Source organism: Passer montanus, unplaced genomic scaffold (genome assembly GCF_014805655.1).
Source record: "Passer montanus isolate IOZ18808 unplaced genomic scaffold, ASM1480565v1 scaffold150, whole genome shotgun sequence".
Lineage (NCBI taxonomy): Eukaryota > Metazoa > Chordata > Aves > Passeriformes > Passeridae > Passer > Passer montanus.
The window spans coordinates 1301820-1324298 of record NW_024362052.1 but is presented as its reverse complement, the minus strand read 5'-3'; the positions used below and the strand labels follow the sequence as shown (position 1 = coordinate 1324298).

At 41.7% G+C, this 22479-nt stretch overlaps 2 protein-coding genes across 2 annotated transcripts; both read left to right on the top strand.

Moving 5' to 3' along the window:
- The first annotated feature begins 9609 nt into the window (after positions 1-9609).
- On the top strand, positions 9610-12070 carry LOC120498809 (interleukin-8-like). Its single transcript, XM_039701966.1, has 4 exons — positions 9610-9739; positions 9912-10047; positions 10828-10911; positions 11509-12070. Exons 1-4 carry the CDS (start codon positions 9676-9678, stop codon positions 11537-11539), a joined length of 315 nt encoding a protein of 104 aa, XP_039557900.1. The 5' UTR covers positions 9610-9675; the 3' UTR covers positions 11540-12070.
- Positions 12071-14405: 2335 nt separating this feature from the next.
- Positions 14406-18161, top strand: LOC120498815 (interleukin-8-like). Its single transcript, XM_039701983.1, has 4 exons — positions 14406-14556; positions 15978-16116; positions 17078-17161; positions 17764-18161. Exons 1-4 carry the CDS (start codon positions 14493-14495, stop codon positions 17837-17839), a joined length of 363 nt encoding a protein of 120 aa, XP_039557917.1. The 5' UTR covers positions 14406-14492; the 3' UTR covers positions 17840-18161.
- The last annotated feature ends 4318 nt before the right edge of the window (positions 18162-22479 follow it).

The following is a 22479-nucleotide window of genomic DNA, read 5'->3' as shown; positions in this document are numbered from 1 at the left end:
TTGCAACATCATGCGGGGAGGATTTGGTTGTCTTGCTGGAACTCATTACCAAGTTCCTGCCTCCAAGAAGAAGAATGACATGAAAATGCCCTTTGGATGTCCCAGCAATGAATCACTTTGAAATGGGTGATGGCTGGCTCACAGGTTTGAGGATAAGGCCCTTAAAAACAGCAAAGCTGCAATGTACTGGCCTTTTGCAACAACTGCTCCTGTGCCTCCAGCCTGCTTGTTCTCCCTCTGCACCATCACAGTCGCAGGCAGCACCATGCTGCAGCTGCAGTGCTCCAGCTGGGATAGAAGATGTGCACTGGAAGTCATCCCAGTATGGTCTGACTGCTTCCTGAGCAGCACTGAGTGCTTCATACCCTCGCTGGCTGCTGCTGAGGTTCATGGATCCAGCATGCTGTCAGAGAGATCCACACTTCTTTACTTCACACCCACTGCTCTTAGCAGGAAGAGCAAACGTGACCCAACTTGTCATGAAATGAAGTGACCTATATGTTAGTAAGGCTAGTTCTGTGATAAAAATGGCATTATACCTTGAAATTCCATTGTGTTGTATAGTTTAAATTCATGGTGACTTGGTTCATAAAGACTGTAGAGTCATTGCCACTAATCTTTCAGATATTTTCTGCCAGCTAACACAATGTCTCTGATGCTGCATACGTTGGATCACAGTAAATAATTTTCCAGGCTGTGCTGTTACACTAATTGAGACACACAGTTTTGGGGAAGCCACTCGGATGGTTTTATTTCTTTTCCAGTCCTGGCCTCCTCTTTCCACCTTTGCAGCGCAGCTTTTGCACCATCTCCCCAGTTATTTCAGCACCGATATCCTAGAGTCAGATTATAAAATGGACCCCCTCAAAAGAAGAAGAATCACACTAAAAGCAAAATGACCAGCCCTGAAATGAAGGAAACCTGTCTGTAATGCCGGGCACCTCAGAAATCTCAGCCCATCCTATTCCCAGATCTCAAAGTCAGCCCCAAAAGTCCTCCATTGAAAATCCACTGTGACTGCATATTAAGGAGAACCACTATTCCTTTCTGGGTTAATCTATGGAAAACATAGTGAAACAGCACAATACCTGTAGATTGAGAACCATCTTTGATTCAGAGAAGAAAAAAAGACAAGCAAATAAAGGAGGACTCTGAGGAACTCACAATGGTGTAACATAACTTCCCTTAATGCTCTGCTTAAAGAATAAAATGTGATTTTTTGGTGTCTTCAGAAGGGAGGCAATTAGTTGTCTGAACTTCTGCCACTTGGATTATGTTTCTTACAGTCAAAACATCACATAAGTACTCAAAAAATGTGTTTAAAAATTAAATTGCTTTGCTGTTGTGCCTTCTGCTCCAGACACATGTTTTGCATCTGGAATTTCTTTTGGTAAGTGATTACCATTATGTTTGGCATTTCCTTTTGGAATAGGCTGTGAAAAGGAGAGGACATGCAGTGGCTTATGCAGAATTGCAAGGATTACTTTCAGAGTGCTCTGGGATGAGTTCAGACCATGACACACAACTTTGTAAACAGGGATCACAAAACACCCAGTCCAGAAAGTACATGGTGAAAAATTCTACTGTGACAGAAGGCTTTGGACAGAATCTGACTGTCCATCATGGCAAGATTGTTTACACCAGAGCAACAAAGGATACAGCGGCTTTTTCATTCTGAGTGTGTGTTTCAGGGCTTTGAAAGTCGATAAACGGAGCCTATCTTGAAAGAGGATGTAAAAGACAAAAAAATTTAATGAGGCTGCACAAACAGACTCCAGAACTCGTTTTCTGCTTCCTGTCCAATTCTGTACCTTAAAACTGAAGATTTATTACTTGGAGTTTATAATAAGAGGGCTGTAATTTGAAGTGTGATCTGTAGCTATCTCCCACACCTCTATAATGTACTTCAGGAACTTGTGTGAAAGGTGAACAGTGACGTTCAAGCCAACAAGTGAACATCCTGCTCATCTTGCAACATAAGCTGGAAGGAAATTGTTTTCAAACTTTAGTGAAGTAACCATCCTTTGATCAAAACCACTGTCACATCGCTCTCACTAAAGTGCAAACGAAATCCTGTTGTGCTAATGATTGTGAACCACCACTGCTACGGGCCTGGCAATTACTGTTTAAGGCACTATTGCCTGAAAACTCTTTGTGTCCCAGCTGTAGGAGCTTCCTAGGCCTGCTGTGCTCATGCAGACTTTTGTCACTTGTCACACTCCACGTGCAACCAGCACCAAAGGTGCACTCAGCACAAGAGTAACAGTGAAGCTCCTGTGCAGTGGGAGAGGCGTTGGAGCTGCCAAATGTCTCAGATAGAACTGTAAAACTAGAATACATGGGGAAAACCTCTTCAGGAGAGAATCTTTAAAACCTCATATAAGCCAAAAAGTAGATGAAGCATGAAGTCTAACCAAGAAGAAATGCTCCTAGGTGTCTTGCATTTCATATTTACTCTCTGACAGTCCATGAGAAACTCTTCTGGAGGACATTTTAGCAGCCAAGGAGCTTCTGTCCTCTAAAGCTGCCAAAACAATGGGGGTTTTGCAGGAGAAATAGAAATGTCCTCTGAAGAATATGTGTGATTGATGGGATGAACCTTATGAAAGGCTGCCAGCTGGCATGCAGTCACACATGCCACTTCAGAAATGAATGCAGTCACACATGCCACTTCAGAAATGAAAATGATAAAACAGTGGCTGGCATCAAAGCTCATAATGACTGTCAGCAGTTTCCAAGCTCTCTGGTGGTTATTGCACTTCAGAGGAATGGGGAAGGGATATGGTTTTCTGTGGGTGTTTAAACATTCGGCTCCATGCCCTGTGCTCATAATGGATAGTTTCCTGATTAATTGTACAGGGATTGGATACCTCAACTGGTTGGACCTAACAAACAGGTATTGTCAGACCTTCGGGAAAAAGGTGCTGGGGAAAATCAAACTGCCTGCTGTAGGTTTGTATCCGTGATCTACATGAGATATTCAGATGTTTGGGTTTGGTATCGACCGCTGAAGTTCTGTGTCACACAGCAATGCAGCTCTTTATGCTAAATAAAAGTGGGTCAATTCCTGGGTTCTAATCATATTCCTTCCTCTAAGAGGAAATCAACTCTGTGCTGAAAGTAGAAGAAACAGTGACATACAAGAGTCATTTCCACATTTCATTGAATCCAAATGACAAATACTTTTCCTCAAATGAAGAGGAGGATATGCCTTTGATGCAAAGAGAATCCAAGCCCAGAAACAGCAAACACTGAGCCCCAATAGTGAAGAGAGGGTAGAGTGGGAATGGCAGAAGGAAAGTAGAACTTTTCGAAGTTCAGAACACACCTTAGGAACTGCTAAAGGTATAAACACACTCGCAGTTCTAACTGTGGCTGTCCAAGCCAGCTCAGATCTTGCCTGATGGTGGTTTGGTAAATATCAGGCCCAGAGACATAAGTCAGTCATACAGAGATAGGATCTACCTCTGATGAAGAAGATTGATCTGGGTGGGAAGTGATTACAAATCACTACTTTAAAATGTCCAGTCATTTTCTTCTGCAGAGTTAAAGATTAACTTCATCCTTTTCTCCCAAAACACCTGGGTGAATTGCAAATGCATAGGAATTTAGTGTGCAGAGGAGATATGATTCAGTGTATAAGTACCAAGATATTAGGCAGAGATTTACACTCCTGAACAATGGTATTTTAAATATTAAGTTCACAAAATCCAAGATACTTTATACCCATATAGTGGTTCTTTCCAAAAGTGCTGTAATTCTTCAGGCAATCTACAGAGGCTTAAAGCAATATGAATTCTGTCTTTATACTACTAGGCCTTTAAAAATCTAGAGAGCTACTTGTGAGTGCTTGGAAAAAATCCAAGGTGCAAGTTCCTAAACTCTCCCTGTCACACAAGTATTCTGGTTTGCTGTTACATACCTGTGAGGAATGGGAGAAGGCAAACAGGTCACACCTGAAGCATTTGTTTGACCTGCTGCTAACTCATGATCAGTGTTACAAAATTCACTGGAGTTAAAGGAAGTTCTCTATGGCAGGAATTCCCAACAAATCAATATAATGTAAATTATTCCCTGGGGTTTTCTGTTTCATATGGGAATGAAACAACACAAAATGAAGGAAAGAAGAGGAAAATGCAGTGGCAAGAAAAATTGGTTTGCTTTCCCTGTAAATCGTTACCTTCCAGCACAGTGTTCCCAAGCAGGAGAAGTAGATGTTGGAATTTGAGGCCAATGCACCCTCTTTATCTCCTCATAGCTGTTGTGCTTTTCACCATCTCAGTACCTGTGAGTTCAGGACCTTGTTATCTTTGGATCTACATCCAGTGCTGAGGTGTGACTCCACTGATTTTAATTGATTCCCCATTTACACCAGTAAGGGGGCGATTAGAATTGCAATGCCCATGGAATGTACCCTAGAGTTACTAATTCTTCTTTGCTTCAATTCTTGAAAATTCGATATCTTTGGAAAAGCTGTCATTATTTTATCCTTCCCTCCCAAGCAGGTAAACCCTAGAACACTGGCTTCTAGTTGTGAGGCAGATGAGGGAATGTAGGCTGTCAAAGAGGAGGCTGGGGAGTAAGGAAGGGGGCATAAGCAAGTGCTACTCCCAAGGATTTTCTCCAGTCCTTTCCCTGTTCTCAGCTACTCTTCCTGCTCAGTCCTGGAAGTCTTGGCTTTGTCACACTGAATAAAATATTTTTCTGAGTAACTCTTTTGTTCATGTATTGTATCATACCATTAGGTTTTCAGTTACATATGATGATTAATGAAAAAAGGCATCTATATAATAGGAAAGACAATACATGGTGATACCATGTATTGCAATACTGGAAAGTCCCTGAGTAATCCTACTGCAATTAGGTTTCTTTTTCTTAAAAATGCAATTAATGCAATTAAACTGGTCTCTTTTTTCCTTTGATGAAGTTGCTGTATGCTGAGTAGCTTGAATATCCTGACAATGTTTCAGGCAGCATTCTGTCCATTTCTTCTTTTTCTTTTTCTTTTTCTTTTTCTTTTTCTTTTTCTTTTTCTTTTTCTTTTTCTTTTTTTTTTTTTTTCTCAATACTACTTCCCTTTCTGGAGATGATTTCATTTCCTATGCAGTTACTACATACATGGGAAAAACCCAGGAATATACAAAGACAGATATTTTCCATCAAACTCAATCAGTAAATGGCTTTTGTCGTATTGTGAATCTGCCACAGGGCACAGAAAGGAAGAACTGCAATTCTGGAGTCCTTCAAAGTGCTGAAAAACGTGAATCAAGTTCTGAGTAAACCACAAATACTCTGCTGGAAGCTCAGGGAGTCCTGAAGCAAGGCTCAGCATCTCCATTAGTGAATTTTAGATGTGCAGCTGCAAGCATGGAATATTAAATGCACAGCACCAGGACCTAGAAGAGCCAGCAGGATGAACACTGGGAAATCAACCTGGCTGACAGAAAATTCGGGAGAGAGAGAAAGAAGTGCTAGCAAGGACTTCAGGTGTGTGATATAATTGTGTATTCCTGCAGCAGCTGCTGGTGCAGCAGGGACATCCACGTGCCATGTGCTCTCGAGACAGAGCTCCAAGGCACCTCACCTGCCTCTGAACCAGAGATCTCATCAGCAGGGCAGGTGGAAAAAAACATTCACCAGCAAGGATGTTGCAACTGTGCTTCTCTGCAGCAACAATCACGGGCTGCACGGAAAATACAGGAATAGGGATCATCATCTCCTGTGCTCTGAGGAAGTACTGCTGTGGTTCAGCAGAGCTCTGCCTCTCATCCTCGTTCTCAGAAGACTGTGCAATTTTATGACTAATTAAACTCCTTTCTTAAACCACTGGCACAGTGACCTTTGTAACACCTGCCCAGTGTAGGACTGATTTGACAAAGACCCTCCACTCCATATCCAGCACTTCTAGAAATGAACAAATGCAATTTCCATTTTTTTAAATGAGGGTAAATATCAACTACAAACATCAACTGAAAGGAGGCAGCCACACAAATTTCAGCGAGCCTCTTCTGAGATGGAGGGCTCAGCAAAACAAGTTAAGCTTGCAGAATTGCACATTAACTAAACAAAAGAGAATTAATATTTTTGCACAGGACTGATCAGACATTGCAGAAGCTCATAGAAGACAGACACCAAAAATTAATCTCATGGTTACATTTCTAATTACAGCCCTTTATTCTATATTTTTCATGTAAAAGTCATTCAGCGTGAAAGCTGGCAAACTTAAAATCTTGTGGAGTTTGTTGATATCTAATTAAGAATTATTAGTAGGGAAAGATGTAGAGTTATGGCATCTGTAACTATAATGAATTCTTTGTTTGGCCATCTCAAGTCAGCCAGTTTGCCTCAGGAAAGGTTCAGAGTAGAGACCATCTCACTGCCAAAACACAGATGAAACTAAAGATCCCAAAAGCCAGGAAAATACCACAAAGATGTTGAAGAATTTTCCTACTGCAGATCAAAAATATCAAGAGATTTTGCATACAGAGTCACAGAAGTGTAAGAAATTAAGAGGAAGATTTTGCCTAAAGGAAATGTAAAGCGAAACAGGACTACCCTTTCCTGTGGAACTCAACATTCTTTCAAAAAACCCCATCAGGTCACATGGACTGACTCAGCTGCTCAGCAATTTTTAAATCATCTTTTACATGTTTGGATGTAAAATTCCAGGCATAAGGCAGAATTACTAAAGATAGTAGTGAACAGTCATTGAGGGAAATGAGGACAGGGCACTCAAGGATCCCCCCAGGGGAAAGGAATTCCTCACTGTTCATGTGGGCATAAGGAAATGTAAATTTCCTGGGCACTCAAGTCAGAGAAGGGCAGGAACACACAGAAAATTATCTGAGAAACTGCAGTGTTTTCATACCTCAGCCTCTCTCCTGCCCTTTGTTTTCTATAGTATAACTGATGTGGAAGCCTTGATTAGTGGAATTACTGAATCCTACGCCTATTGTAGCACCTGCAGTTTGTTCTGAACTAATCCTGCAAATACCAGTTTGCCATGGGTTTTGGACAGGGACTGCTGGACCACACACCAGTGTCAGAAGTTGACGCAGGACAGCCTGCATTCCTGTGTGTCATACACTGCTGATAAGGATCAGTACTCAGAAATCTTATCGCTTGGTAGCTGTTAAGGCACTCTCCTGCCAAGAAAATGGAAGCTTCTCAATAGCTGTATTCATGACCCTTATGACAAAAAGGTGTTTATACAGCTGAAGGGTATCAGATATCGTTTATGACACTCGTATTTAAGGCTTAGCAATGGCTCTCTTCAGTCAGAGTGTGTGTGAGCCTGAATTCCAGCAGCTCTTAATTCACCCACCTCACATCTCCCAGACAAGGCCCTTTTAGATCAGTTGGAACAACAGCTGCTGTCTTTGGCCCAAATCACACAGTTTACAATAAAACTTGTGACCTTTTCATTCAGAGTTCATCTCTTCTGACTTCTCTCTGGTAATCACAGGAGAGAATTTGTCTCTGTGGACTGTGAGCTTTTTGCAGGCCAGTCCTGAGCACTCTGCTCCCTACATCGTAGATTACAAGTCACAGCACAGTCTCCAGAACAGTACTCAGCTGTCCCACTGCTCCATGTCAAGACTTGTAATGCTGTAATCTGTCTCTGATAGACTCACAACACCTAAGCCCTTTCTTTATATTTGAGTAAAACACACAGAGCCACAAACATCTGGTCTGTCTGGACCAAGAAAGCAGAAATCATGCTTCCTTAAAACCAAACAGGCAGAAGGTTTTGCACAAAGAGGAGGAAGGATAAAAGCTTCATTGCATATAGAGCCCAGAAAGAATAACTTTTTACTTGGGATACAGACAATAATTTGTGAAATTAAACAGGAATAATGATTTATTGGAAATATTTGGGAAAAAAATCCACACTCATTAGGCCCTGCAATTCATCCTTCCATTTTCTCCTTGTATGCAGGCCAGAAGACTTTTCCATTCATGCTCTAGCTTGCATTTCTGTAAACAGCTTGCTGTGCATGGAAATAGTGTATGAAGAGAAAATAAAAAGTCCAGAGTTAGGAACAAACAACTCAGTCTGCTGGACAGGGCAGCACCTAGAAAAAGAGGTTGACGTGGAGCCATGATAAAGGCCTACAGAAGTATGAAGCCAGTGGAAATCAGGGTAAGGATCAATATCTGATTCTTGTTATCCTGTAAAAGAATCAGGAGGCAGCAAATGAAACCAGAATCAGACTGCTAGGGTTAAGTCTCAAAGACACTTAGTATTCTCTCACACATTCCTAGACACCTGCTGATTGCCATGGTTGAAGAGCACAATCCCTAGGCAGACCTCAGGTCAGACAAGTAGGGGCTGTGGTGAGGGGTTTATCTGGTTATCTGTTAGCTAATCCAGCTGTATTTTCTGCAAGCTGTAAAGTGACAGGGAAACTGCATACTTAATTCCATAGCTTCTGGAATAGCTACTGTTCAGATCATGTGCTATAAGGCAATTTATAAACTACAGACAATGATAGATAAGGTAATAGTAACTGGAATTCAGTCTGGCCTATGTAAATCTCTGAGACCTTCATGATCAGTCAGAGAAAAATAACCTACATTCATTTATATTTGGCCCTATGCTTTATTCCTTTGACTTCCCCATTACCTGGCAGAGGAACAGTAATGGCAGTCCTTAATGTTTAACCCAAATAAGGTCAAGTTGTATTATAGCATTTGTCTCTACTGTTAAAAGAAATGGTTGAACCCCTCTGACTTCTTCTGAATAATTCTTCTTCATGATCCCATCTTCAGTTTTCTTTATTTTCATCATAATCAGAAGAAATTTTCTCTTTACAGGGTCAAATTTAATTTGCAAAAGTGCCTCACTTTATTTCAGAAGCAGAATCCTACAGCAGCTCTTAGAATTTTCCTTTGCCCAAATTCAAAGCAGCAAATAACTAGGAAGTTTTTGATTCAAAAGAAGCAGTCATCCTAAAAAAATCAATCCACCTTAGGTAGACAAAGCAACTCATTGTATCATATTTACATATTCTGTGTGTTTTCAATGATACTACACAGTCTCAGTGGTACTGTTGCTTATTTCAGTGAAACTAGATTCAAATTCATCAAAAGAATACTGTAAATATTTCTGCTAAACTTAGCATATAAAAAGGGGTCTTTTAAATGTACACGAATATAAGGACATGGAGAGCAAGTATCTATAACTTCTAGAATTATTGGCTCTTATTTCTGTCATGTCTTAAAACAGAAAAAATAATACTGAAGTCCAAAGACACAGAGATAGAAAATCACAGAGCAAATGCCTTTGAGCTGTGGTAGAAAGTCACAAGGAGGACAAAACTACAGATTAAAATTATTCCAAGAAATTACAACCTCTATACAGACTGCACACAGCTCAGTACAGGGCAACTCTACGTGTCTTTACTCATAAAGTGCTTTCTATTAATGAGAAGCAGTTTTGTGGTCATGAAGGGAAAGGGGCTTCCCCACTCACCTGTGACTCAGTGCTCAGCAGCATCTCGCAGGCTTGGAGTTTCCCAAACCCCCGTGATGCCGGAGTGCCCCGGCTGGCCCAGGCAGGATATAAACACAGCCTGTCCCAGAGCACAGGCACTTGACACCCCGGGATCTGCCAGAGCTCACCCCACCACAGAACCAGGCCCAGGCCACACGAGGAAGACACGCACTTGCATCATGGCTGGCAAGACTGTGGCTGCTGTGCTGATCCTGCTCCTGATCTCAGCACTTGGAACACAAGGTAAAGAAACCCTTCCTCAAGCGCTGCTGACCAATGGCCAGAGCAAATGCTGATGGAGAGACACTGTGCTGTCTTACCAGTGCAGCAAAGGACTCTCCTAATGTTCAGCAAAAAAACCAAGTTGTGCTTCCTGTGGAAATAGTGAACCACTCCACCTTTTTTTGTTTGCCAGGTGAGGCAGTGCCACGCTCGGCCATAGAACTCCGGTGCCAGTGCATAAGCACCCATTCCAGGTTCATCCATCCCAAGTTCATCCAAAACGTGAACCTCACTCCCAGCGGACCTCACTGCAAGAATGTTGAAGTCATGTAAGTGTTTTGCAAAACCCTCCTGATTACTTAACAAGGAGGAAGCAGATTTTGCTCTCGATTGGGTGTAAGTGTTCCGTGAGCAGTGTGAGCTGCTGGCAGAAGCAGCTGCTCAGAAAGCAGAACAACACCATTCCCTGCTCCTGCAGAGGATGTGCTACGTGTTGGGAGCTGAGTGTTGTTTTCCCAGTCTCTACTTTTTGAACACATGCAATATTTTGACCTAAATTTGCAGTCATCAGGCAACAAATAACTTCCTAAAACTCTGAATTCCACTGGCTTGTGAAAAAGCATGGAGCCATGTTGAGCAAGAGATAAAAGCATAATTTTTAAGGGCTAGGTCAAAAAAATGATCACACTTCTGCTCAAGTCAATGAAAAAATCCTACCATTAGCACACAGATCATTCCAGTTGCATTCCAGAACTTTTTCTGTAAGTAACCAAGTTCCTCTGGACTGGGCAGTACAATTTCTGAATCGAGATGGAAAGATTTAACTCTTCAGTGAAAGAACGACACCAATACAAAGCCAGTTGGGGGGAAAAGGCAGTTTTGAAAAGAGGGAGAGTCCTGCAGATGGTTTAATGCATCAAACAAACAGATATGAGAAGATACCAAACCAGTGAAAAAGATTCCTTTATGTTAGGCTACAGCCTCGGTTTATGCAGCTTCAAGTGTAACACGTCAGTCTATGCCTAGAATGTTATTATTATGAGAGAAAGGTGGCATTGCCTTGGATTTCACTAAGCAGCCCTTTTCCCATCCTTTCTTTCCTGTTGCAGAGCTACCCTGAGAGATGGCAGAGAAGTGTGCCTGGAGCCCAGTGCTCCCTGGGTGAAGCTGATCATCAAGGCAATTCTGGACAAGTGAGTCATTTCTCCTCAATAATCACAGCTTATTGAAAACCGGTATTTTAATTGAACTACCAAACACAGGCGGGTGTGAAGTGCTTCAAAACTCTGTCTCCTCGGGCAGTTGTTACCTTTTGTGTTTGCTAATTGTGACAAACACTGTGATTGCTTTGAGCCTTAATTACAGCATTAGCTATTGAAGCCTTACTGAGCCACACATCTCTGGGAAGGTTACCTTCCTTTCCCTTAAGGCACAAGCGTTTTGAAAACTTGCAGCACAACTGCTCAGAAAATCTGAGCATTAACTGACTGGTTTTCTCATGCTTGCAGTGGCAGAAAGCAGCAAGCAGTTTTTCAAACAACTGGCACATAGATAAATGGGGGGAAAATCAGGCTCCAGTTGTGAAGTGAAGCATCAAACTATGGAAATTCACTGCTGTTGAATCATCTGGGGAATGTTATGACATACCAGTGTCCCTTGGGTTCTATCACAGCTTTTCAGGGTCTTGGGCACAGAAGCACAAAGTGGTGGATTTCAGCTGACACCAGCAAGTCTTACCTGTTGTATGGTTGATTTTTAATAACTTCTTTTCCCATCTTCTTTCTTTCTAGGGCCAACACCAAACCTGAGACAATGTCCTAAAACAAAGAAGAAAAGTGTCCTGACTCCTCCAGCGAGGCAAAAATAGGGCAGACACTCACCCAGTTTCTGACAGCTCACCTCCTCCTGCCTCCTACATTCACAATGTCACAGCATTTAGAATATGGATTCCCTGGTTTGTAGTTAGTTGACAACAATACTTTTAGTCTTTTAAACTGGTCTCATCATGTAGGAAAGAAACCACAGTCACCTCAACAAGAAGGCAGGAAAAATAGTTTGTGAAGGAATATGGGGATGATTCTGGAATAATTTTTGCTAAACACAGATGGAACAGTGCAGTGCATGCCCAGTGGAGCTTTCACTAAATGATTCATTTCCTTTGTGCTAACAGTTTAGGAAAAGACCAGCAACAACTTCTCCCCAGCAAAGCATGGACAAGTAACTTCAACTGCACCTGGGTCACTGCCACTCATAGTGGGCTACTGGGTGAGGAGGGGAGCTTCCAGAATTAACATGTCAAAATTATTTTACATCAGGTTTTGTGTCACCATTTTCAAGATATTATTTATTGTGAATGAGTGTTGTGAAGGTATAAACATATATTTCAATGCCATCTTTTGCCTAGAAAAAAACCTCACTTTATTTATTTATAGAATAATATTTATTTATTTATTTATTTATTTATTGAAGATTTTTATGTTTACCTACCTAATAAATGCTTGTTGAAATGTTTTCACTTCAGTATTGTTTGTTATTAATTTCCTTGTTGGAACAGAGAACTGATAAAAAGAGGAAGGATTTTCTTTCAGTTTGTATCACATAAAGTGTTCCACGAAGGGCAAGGCGTGGGGATCTGAGTTGTAGGGGCCAGCAAATTGAAACAGCATATTACTGCCTCTGTAAAGTGTAGATTATTAGAGGAATTATGACAACTATCTACTTTCTTCCTCTTTCTTGTCAGACTCAGTGTTTTCAGAAGTCTGGACCATACAATTCCCAGATAGTAATGAACAAATACTGGTTGTCACAGAAATCACAAGGCCATAGCAGTGTGGTGCTCTGACAGAAGAGCACCTGAGAACATGGCAATGAACAAGGGTTTTCATCAGCTTAAAGAAACAGGGAAATCTGATAAACATTAAGGAAGTCACTGAATGCATCCTCCCTAATTCCAGTTAGGAGGGAGGACTACATCAGGGGAAATCCTAAGAAACAGAGCTCCAATTATGTGGCCTTATATCTACCTGTAGCAGAGCAATTAACAGAAGAATGTTGAAATTCAAGCAGCAAACACTTGGGAAGCGGGAAAGTTGAGCAAATATTTTGATATTTGTTTAGGTTTGGTCTTTTCCGACAAGGAGCCACTCCATTCTGCACAATCAGCTCATGTTTGCTCATGGTGCAAGACATAAAGGTAGTTTTTGGCAGTGGTTGAGCAAGTTCTTGTACAAGAGGACAACTATTGTGACGACACTTTCCTCCCTGTCCCCATATTTGCCCCCGTCCCACTGCACAGCATTGTACAGCCTGCTAGACCTCAGAATGCAAAGGAGTCAAGGTTTCTCAAGGAGACAGGTTTTGTTCAGACTTGTCGTACAAGTCTAAGCCTTCCTGTTAATAATCCTGAGGGATTTTTATAAGATATCTTCTTTCAGAGATGTAATTTGGAGATAAGGATGTCGCAAGTATCAGCCAAGAATGGGGAGAGGTTGGGAAAGGCCACTTGCCATAAAAATCTGGGTGTATCCTAAAGGACTGGCATCAGCTTTAGTGTAATGCAGATACACATAACCTTTGCCACCAGCAAAATCCCAGTCAAGTTACTGGGAGCTGAGCCACAGCTGAGAAAGGGCTTTTCTCATCAGTTCTTCTGTCCAAAATGTCAGCAATGGCTGCACTTGTAGGACCCTGGGCAGAGCATCTGCACCTTCCTCCATAGGCTCATTAGTGAGACGCAATTCCAAGGGTAAAAATTACTGCATATCACATCCCCCTTCTGTGTGCAGTCACAGAATACCTACCTTAGAATCACAACAACCATTTTCATGCTTCCAAAAATGTGTTTTGGTGCTCTTGGAGACTGCTAAGGGAAACACTGTGGCTGACTTGGTGTTTACCTTCACCAGACTGGGCTGCTCTTCCTTGTCAATAGAAGTCACTTATGACATGTGTTTATCTGCTGTCTTAAACACCTGTGATTATTCTAAATGCATGAGGTTAGAAAGAAAAACAAGCAACTTCCTAAGTGTTTATTTTAACCAAGTATCATTACAGCCCTTACTGCTAGATACTTTCTCCTTTCATATTATGGACAGATTAAAGTTTCAGAAGAGCTTAAGTGACTTTGGTGATGATGCCTCAGTCATTTTAAGCTCATCATTTCCTGCTTAGTGACTAGAGAGACTTCTCAGCACAAAGTATCTAAATCCCTTTAGCCAAATTGAAAAAGACAAAATCCTTTCAGAGAGTAAGAGGAGTTGAGTCTTGTCTTAATAAAACACTGACTAAATAACTTAATCTGATTCGTATCAAAATATAGTGTGCAAGACTGGCATGAAAATTTCTTGTATTTATGCTGTGTAAATGTTTTTTGCACAAGGCACTTAAGCATGATGCTGGACAGATGTTCTATATTCACAGAGGAGGGAAAAAGTCTCTTTATTTTGGCTCAGAGAGATGTCTGAGTGCAAGCTTAGCATTGTTGGCTAAAGCCAATATCCCATGAAGAAGTGCAAACAGAAAGCGATGGATAACAACAATGATTTAAAGAATAATTGAAAATATACAGCAGCAAAAGATAGGGAAGTTTGAAGTGCCACTGAACGGACTGCACAGAGGTTTGGGTTTCTTATGCAACACTCTCATGTGTTAGGAAATCTGTGTGTGCAGAACCCACCTCTCAGCACTCAGGCTGTTGGGAGTGCACCTTTCAGGTATAAAACCTGATGGGAAACAGCACCAGAACAGGACCTCTGTCAAGAAAACGTGCACAGCAATGGATGGCAAATCTGTTGCTGTCACTTTGGTTCTCTACTTGGTCGCAATGGCAGGGTCAGAAGGTAAGAAAATTATTTCTTAAAAACCATGTAAGCAATTAATAAGTATATGCATGCAAATGCAAGTGGGCTTATGCTATGTCCATGATGATTTTTTGCAAGAGAAGTGCATCCTCAGTAAACTGTCATTCAGAAGTAAAAAGGATCATTTGTACCTGTGAGGATGCTGTGGATAGATGCTTCCAGGAGTAAAAGACGCTTCTGTGTGCAAATGAATTTATTCCTATGCCACACAATATGCTTGTCTCTAGATTTAAAAAGTGCTTGAATTAAAACAGGACATTTCTCCCTAAATATGTCCATACAGATCTTTTTTACAAATGACAATTTTATCCTTTTTGCAATTTTATTCTTGGTAGGCAGGTTGATGACAGAGCAAGAATTATTTGCAAGAAAGAATAAGGAATACGAGCAGATGATTATGGCAGAAACGTAGCAATCCAAGTTTAAATTCAAATGCACCTGCACACCAACAGCTCTGAAAAGTCAGCTGCTGTGTTGTGCAGATGCAGTGACTTTTATCTCAGCAGCCAGCAAATCAGAGTGTCTGAGAAGGAAGAATGAGGCCACAGGAGAGAATACAGTTTGTTTCAGGGGAGCAAATAAAGGTGCTGTTCATGGACCTAGAGATATGTCCTGGCTTGTAAAATAAGCATGTATTCTATTTTGCCATCTGTTGGGGGTTAGGCAGTTTTTTCTTATCTCTTTCAGGAACAATGACACTGCCCGGAAGACAATGTCCTGCTAATGGGCTATATAATGTCCTGGCTTGTAAAATAAGCATGTATTCTGTTTTTGCCATCTGTTGGGGGTTAGGCAGTTTTTCTTATCTCTTTCAAGAACAATGACACTGCCAGGAAGATAATCTCCTGCTAATGGGCTATTGAATTACTCACTGTGGCTGGTAAGATTAGTTACATCATCCCATTGGGAGATGCTCCACCCAGAGGGAGGAGCCAAGCATCCCTGCCACCATAAAACAAGCACTTCTGAGACCACAGACAGCCTTCTTCGCTGGATTTCCGAGAGGAATCAGGAACCGAGGCCCAGCTGCTCCTTCGCCGCATTTTCGGAAGGGATCTACACCCTTCTGCAGATCGCCGCTCCAAGAGGAGCAGCCACCATTTGGCTGGACTGCTATCAGCACCCTGACTTCTCAGGGTGCCAGGTCTTCTCTCACTCTGCCAGTGGTTGTTTTGCTTGTGTTAAATTACATTGTTATTTAGTTTTTTTTCTTCCAGTAAAGAACTGTTATTCCCGTTTCCCATATCTTTACCTGAAAACCTTTTTTTTTTTTAATTCTGAAGTTGTGATAATTCGGAGGGAGGGGGTTTACCTTCTCCATTTCACAGGAGGCTTTTGCCTTCCTTCACAAGCTCCTGTCTTTTCAAACCAAGACAAGATAACAGAATTTTGTTCCACAGGTAAGGCCTTGGAGGAGACAGATGAAAGAGGCTCCCAATGCCAGTGCATAAGCACTCATTCCAAGTTCATCCCTCCCAAGACTATTCAGGATGTGAGGTTAAGCCAAAGAGGACCTCACTGCAAACATGTGGAAATCATGTGAGTACTTTTCCTAAACAGTACCTTGCTTCCTACAGGAGGAACTGATCCAGCATTTCTCATCCTATTTACTCATGTACTTTGAGTGGCAGGATGGTTCCCTAGCAAAGCCTCAGAGACATCAAGTATCAGGAATGAGGCCTTATGTCCAAAGGAATAAGCTCATTCACAGCCAGTGTTACAAGCAGCTTCCAGAGAGTATTTTAATTCTCCTTCTGTCATCTTACTTAGGAACAACATTAGATGGGAGAATCAGATTCCCACAACACAGAGCACAATTAATAACTTAGACATTGAAGAATCAATCAAAGATACAAACTGGGTCCTCTTGACATGGATCAAAACAATTTCCTCTGACTTGGCCTGCATGTGACAAGGTTTGAAAGGCCCCAAGTTATTTCCTGTTTCAGAATTTCACACGGAACATTTCCCTGTGAGAGGAGTGGGGAATTAGGATTATACTCCATGTGGCTACAAAACAGAAGATGCAGTAGGCTTCATTTAAAACCACTCCTGGAACTAGTCACAGGAACCAGGGCAGTGCAGTCAGGAAACAGAAGGGCTCAGTCAGGCTTTTATGCTTTCACTATGGTTTCTTAAGCAAATAATGGTTGTACAATTATACCCTCTGTGCAGCACTGCATGGCATCCCATTCTACCTCACTAGGAACTGGTAATTTAAGCCAGGCTTGGTTAGAAAAAACAACTTTTCAAGATAATTAAGTTCCCAAAAAATCTTCTAAAGTATGGCCAGATAGAGAACTGAAACCAAATAGAAAATCCATTAGGCTCATTATAAGATTATAGCATAAACACCTGTACTGACATAATTCACAAAAACCCCCAAACACATAAGAAAAAACAAACAGGTTCTTCACCTACTGGCTAAGAGAAATTCCAGCCATTAGGAGAAGTGTGAGGGACACACCTGGCCTTAACTCCTCTGCTCCTTTCTCGGCAGAGCTACGCTGAGGGATGGCAGGGAAGTGTGCGTGGAGCCCGCTGCGCCCTGGATCCGGCTCACTGTAAAGGCTCTGCTGGCCAGGTGAGCTGTTCCCTTTCCTACAACACCTGCACTTCAGAGCTCGTTTTAGAAGGCTACTTAAATTCTTGGCGTGCAAATGTTCATCCTCTTCAGGCATAGGTAATTCTTTCCATCAATTCTCTCTAAAGCAATATTTCTACATGCCTGAGGAGCGAAACAGTTTCCTTTGATATCTTCCTGGTGTGTTAAACCACCCAAAGGGCCATGGCTATGATACCCCTAAACCTCTGCTGAGAGACAGCACATTTTGCGTGTTTGACATCTCCAAAAATCCAGGTCTCAAAACTCACTTCCTCTTTCTAGGTAAAATTCAGACATACAGCATTTCCAAGAGCTTTCACTCCTATAGACGGGGATGGTCAAATCCCTACTTCGCACACAGGCAGATGGAAGTTCTTTCTGTTGAAGCAGTTCATGCAGGAGCTGTTTTGGGGTTCTTTTGTTTGGTTGTTTGTTTTTTTCTTTGCACAAATCTCAATTGGTTGGTACAGTAAAAATAAGTAATTAAGGATTGGTCAGTGCTTACTGATCTCCCTTAGCTTGTATTAATAGTAATCATTTCTTTAATTTCTGAATTCACTTTGTACTTAATGGCATTACAGGGCCAGGGACACTGTTGAGTCACCAGTCAAAGAAAAGTCAAGGAAGAATAAACCTTGGATTTCTGCAAGGTCATGAAATGAGAGAAAACATTGCTGCTGAGAATTCCATGATTTCTGATGAGAATGGCCCCTCTGCTACATCACTACAATTGATTATTTTTCTTTCCCTGAGATGGTTGCTGATTCATGTTATTTTCTTTGCTGTCGCTCTTTCTAAACTTCTCTCTGTGATAGATCAAGGAGTTCAATGTTAATGAAAGTGTTTAAGTGTTGTAAGGATGAGAATAAACAAGATGAAGTTACTTACCCCTAAATGGCCTGACTTAAACAGAGGCAGAATGGATAGAATAAGCAAACACATGAAAAAGCACATAATAAAGAAACTTCTGTGTAGCTTTGAAGGAAGCAATCTCTCATGCACTTGTTGCAGTTGTTTGAAGGTGAAAACAAGGCAGGATGGATGGATGTGGCAGGTCTCACAGGTAGAGTCAGACTGCCTTTCTGAAATCCTTTCACAGCCCTCACTAAACGTTGGAAATAATAAGGCTAAGAAACATGTCTTGGAAATGCACAAGTAACAGGTGAGTACACAGAGATGAAGGGCAGAACGAAACGATCAATTTTCATTGATAAAGAGACATCACCCATGGATTCTTACAACCACCTTCTGTGGGGTCCTGTTAGCTTTGGCTGCCCCACGTGGGATCTGGGAAGGTCATTTGTCATGAGCTGAGGTACTCTGGTGATGCTAAATGATGTAAAAACAAGGCTCATCTATAAAGAATTGCAGAAGGACCTTGGGAGAGTCACTGATTAGACAACAAACTACCAGGTGAAATTCCCTGCAGGAAGTAGCCAAAGTGATCGACACAGGAAAAAAATTGCAAAGCTCCTACAGAAGTAAAACATTCTAGGCAGACCATCAGCACACAGGGGAGAGATCTCGGTGCTGGGTGTGTGATAGGAATATCAGATCAGGAATGAAGAGTGGTTGTAAGTGACTAAATGGGATTTGACTGGGTGTAAGGGAGGTGCCAGCAAGCCCAGGCTGACACCTAAAATACCTCCTGTCTCATCAACAGTTCCAAGTCACTGTAAGCCTCGGGGTAAAGACCGGGAGCTCATGGCTTTCAGAAGGGAGCAGCTAAAAATAGAGAGACTACATCACCCTTGTTACTTCTATTTGTTGTGCTGCAGTTTCTGCACTCACAGACAGGAAGATGCAGGCAGAGAGACACACATGCACATATATACAAGAGAAGTTTAGAAGTCATATTTCCAAATGAAAGAGCACATTATTTACTTCAATATAACAGAAAATATTAGGTCCATTTTTTTCTCTCATGTTAGCTCACAAATTTGTCTGAGTAGGAATGGACCCAGAAAGATCATCAAGTCTCATCATCAACTCTTAGCAAAAGGCCAACATGGGGGTTGAACCTGTGACCCTGGTATTGAGCACCATGTTCTATCTGACACCCTAATAGACCACATTTATTGTTACATAAAAGGGTTTTGCAGCTTACATATTTATTCTGTGTTGTTTTTCCAGGATCCAGGGCAATGCATATATGGCTGAACATTAATGTTGATGTGTCAATTCCCACTGATTTATTGTTAATTTCTTTCTACAGTCAAAAAGATGTTTTGTCTTAGTGATTTGCTGTTTATGGCTGGCCATATAAATCTGATTTCTGATTCTACCAGCACTCATCAAACTAGACACACATGGTGAGAGTGATGGAGGACTCAAAAATGCCCTGTGGGATTCAGTCTTGTGAGCCCCAGGTGGGCAGTGGGGTTTGAAGTTGGACCCCCAGCAGCCCCCTCCCCGAAGCAGCTCTGGACTCAGATGTGACTGAACACATCCTCTGTTCCTTCCTGCTGCCCCAGCACCAGGTTTTCGTGAGCAGCAAGGTTTTACCTGTCCATCAGCTGGAGATCCATTGGATCATCAAATTTACATATTACAGCTGTTACACCAAACAGATCTCATTATGAGAGTTAGAGATGAAGGTGTGATGTGTCTTATGGCCACTGACCACTTCTAATTTAATCAAAAGTTCCTGGCACAAACTTCTTCAAACTCACCATGTATTTCCTCCTGCCACTTCCATGACTTGCACAGTCAGAAAATGCCTCTGGCTGAGCTGATGAGAGGCAAATGCAAGATAAATATATGCAATATTAATATGTTATATAAATATAATAATAAATGCAGCCTTATAAGGCAGGTAAAGTCCAGGTGCAGGTGCCTTACAACTCTCTAGGTGGACTTAATATCTCTTCTGTTCATACCATGCAGATAAATTTTATTTGTAGTATGTGTATTTGTTAGTATTTTCTAGTATTTTATGTTAACACTACAGGCGATACTAGTACATCCATTTCTTTTACTACTTTATACCTTATATTAATATTTTCAATGCATTTTCATGTTGACTTGGAGCAAATTAAACATTTCACGTAATCCACAACAATTTTTAAGTAAAGCTACAATACAGAATTGAGTCTTTTCAAGCAGAGCTGAAAAGCATATAAAAAATGAATATGCAGTAACATACTACTGTTTTTATAAATACATATATTAAAAGGCATAACAACCTACTTTGTGATTCCAGAGGGATTCAGGAAAGTCCAGCACTTACTGTGATCTGACTAAGGCTACATAACCATCTATATTTAAACACTGACGTTTGAAAAACCCCACAAGCTGACCTAAGCCTTTCTCCTCTCCTTGCTATCACTTCCTCCTATAGCAATTCTGATATCTAGCAGATATTTTGCTTGTTATGTGTCTGCTCCCTAACCTTTGCCTCATTGCAGACTTCCACAAGTGTTTGCACAACACCGGGCGCAGCTTCTGAGCAGCGGAAGCGATTATTTCCCAGCTCTTGTATTTGTCCCTTCAGCCCTCTGCAGCTCAAGTGGAATGGCAGCTGAATGCCAAGGCCCTTGTGGGGAAAAGGAGGTGGTTTCAGAAGCCAGAGTGAGATTTTCCCTGGGTACAAGAGTAGCTGGAACAGAGAACACACAGGAGGCAGGAGTTGGCAGACCAGCAGCATCCTCATTCCAGCAAAAGGTTGGCCTCCTGGGCCTCTGGGTCTTGTGTGCACAACTTCTCAAGGGAGAGGATGGAATTTGCCTAAAACAAGACAGATTCTTAATTTTCTCAGGGTAAATTTATCAGCCCAGGAGCTGGAGCATTCCTCTGGACCTGGAGCGACTCAAACCAGTAATGGACTGAAGCTCAGCCTCAGTAGACCTGAAGCCCCCTTATTGTGTCCCTAGTGCAGGGGCATCCTTTGCTACATGCAAAGAATAACGGGTCCCAGGCAAGATCCTAAAAGATGCCCTTTTGACTTTTGTGCTCACTAGACAAGCTGATGAGTCACGACAAGCCACTAGTTTCCACCCTGCAACATGGGGAACACAAGCCTGCCTTAGAACATAGGCACGGGAGGTATTTGCTTCCTTTTCAGCAGTCTTTCAGTAGTCAGACTGTTGTGTAAGCGTTGTTTTGTTCACTGCCAGCGTGGTTTTTACAGGGTTTAGCATGGAAGGTCTCTGCTCGCGGCAGTATCAGCTCACTCACTGATGCGATCCTTCCAAAGGAGCAGCAATTCCAGTTGCACAAGTCATCTCTGATGGCTGGCAGGGAAACGAGCTGCCAGAATCCCATAATGGATTTGCAGTTGTCATAACAAAAGCCTGGATGAGATCCTGAGCATGGTGCTGAAGGGATCCAGGGAGAGCTTGGGTGAAACATGGCACTCCCAGAAACACAGCTTAGGAGTGCCTGGCCTTTGGGCTTGATCTCGTGCTTCGATGTTCTCACACCTCAAACTGTCTCTCTTACTCTCCCTTCACACAGTCCCAATGAAACTGTAACTTTGGTGAAAAAGTGCAGGGATTTATATTCCATTACAAACTTCCTGCTCTTTTAGACAGATACTCACTCCTAGTTCAGGGGCAGGGCTCATCATAGGTGGAGCAGGCTCTTGGCTTCACTTCTGCCCTGGGAATTTCGGCAGGAAATAGCTGAGCCTGGTGGTCAGGAGCACAAGCACTCACTGATTTCACTTGGGGATTTGAAGGGGAATTCTCTTTTATTTCCTGAGGTATTAATAACATTTCAGCACACACCAATATTATATAATAAGTCTGCAAGTAGTAACTAAGAAAAGTGTGATCTCTAATCAAATGTTAATTTAACCTCCGTGTGTGTGCATACATATATGGAGACACAGAGAGAACTCAAAAGAAAGAACTTGAAAAAATGCCAGCAAAATCTTCCAAGTAAATTCATTAAAACTCCAAGATCTACAATGTGGCACCAGTGAAACCACACATTAATATAATACAACGTATTCATCATACTAGAATAAAAACAATAAAACACAACCCTCTGTTCCCAGCAAAGCCCTCTCCCGGTTCACACCTTCAGAGAAGTAAATGTATTTTTGATTGAAGTTCTCTAAGAGACACAGCTAAGTAGCAGCACCATCAGGAGTCAGAATCAGTATCTTTTGTCAACTAAATACTCAGTAAGAGGTAGGAGAGACAAAGATGCTGGATCTTTTCCTGGGACAGCCCATACAGCGATAGGACACAAATGAATTTTTATCACTAAGTTCCTTTTATCAAGTTAATTACAAGGAATTCATTTTATCAAGTTAATGACAGGAATTTTATCAAGTTAATGACAGGAAACTA

Bases quoted from the DNA above. Each gene is read 5' to 3' on its own strand.
- LOC120498815 (XM_039701983.1), top strand. From the start codon at position 14,493: ATGGATGGCAAATCTGTTGCTGTCACTTTGGTTCTCTACTTGGTCGCA. The intron at 14,557-15,977 runs GTAAGAAAATTA...TTTGTTCCACAG, and splicing joins CGCAATGGCAGGGTCAGAAG to GTAAGGCCTTGGAGGAGACA. The intron at 17,162-17,763 runs GTGAGCTGTTCC...ATGGCATTACAG, and splicing joins GTAAAGGCTCTGCTGGCCAG to GGCCAGGGACACTGTTGAGT.
- LOC120498809 (XM_039701966.1), top strand. From the start codon at position 9,676: ATGGCTGGCAAGACTGTGGCTGCTGTGCTGATCCTGCTCCTGATCTCA. The intron at 9,740-9,911 runs GTAAAGAAACCC...TTTGTTTGCCAG, and splicing joins CTCAGCACTTGGAACACAAG to GTGAGGCAGTGCCACGCTCG. The intron at 10,912-11,508 runs GTGAGTCATTTC...CTTTCTTTCTAG, and splicing joins ATCAAGGCAATTCTGGACAA to GGCCAACACCAAACCTGAGA.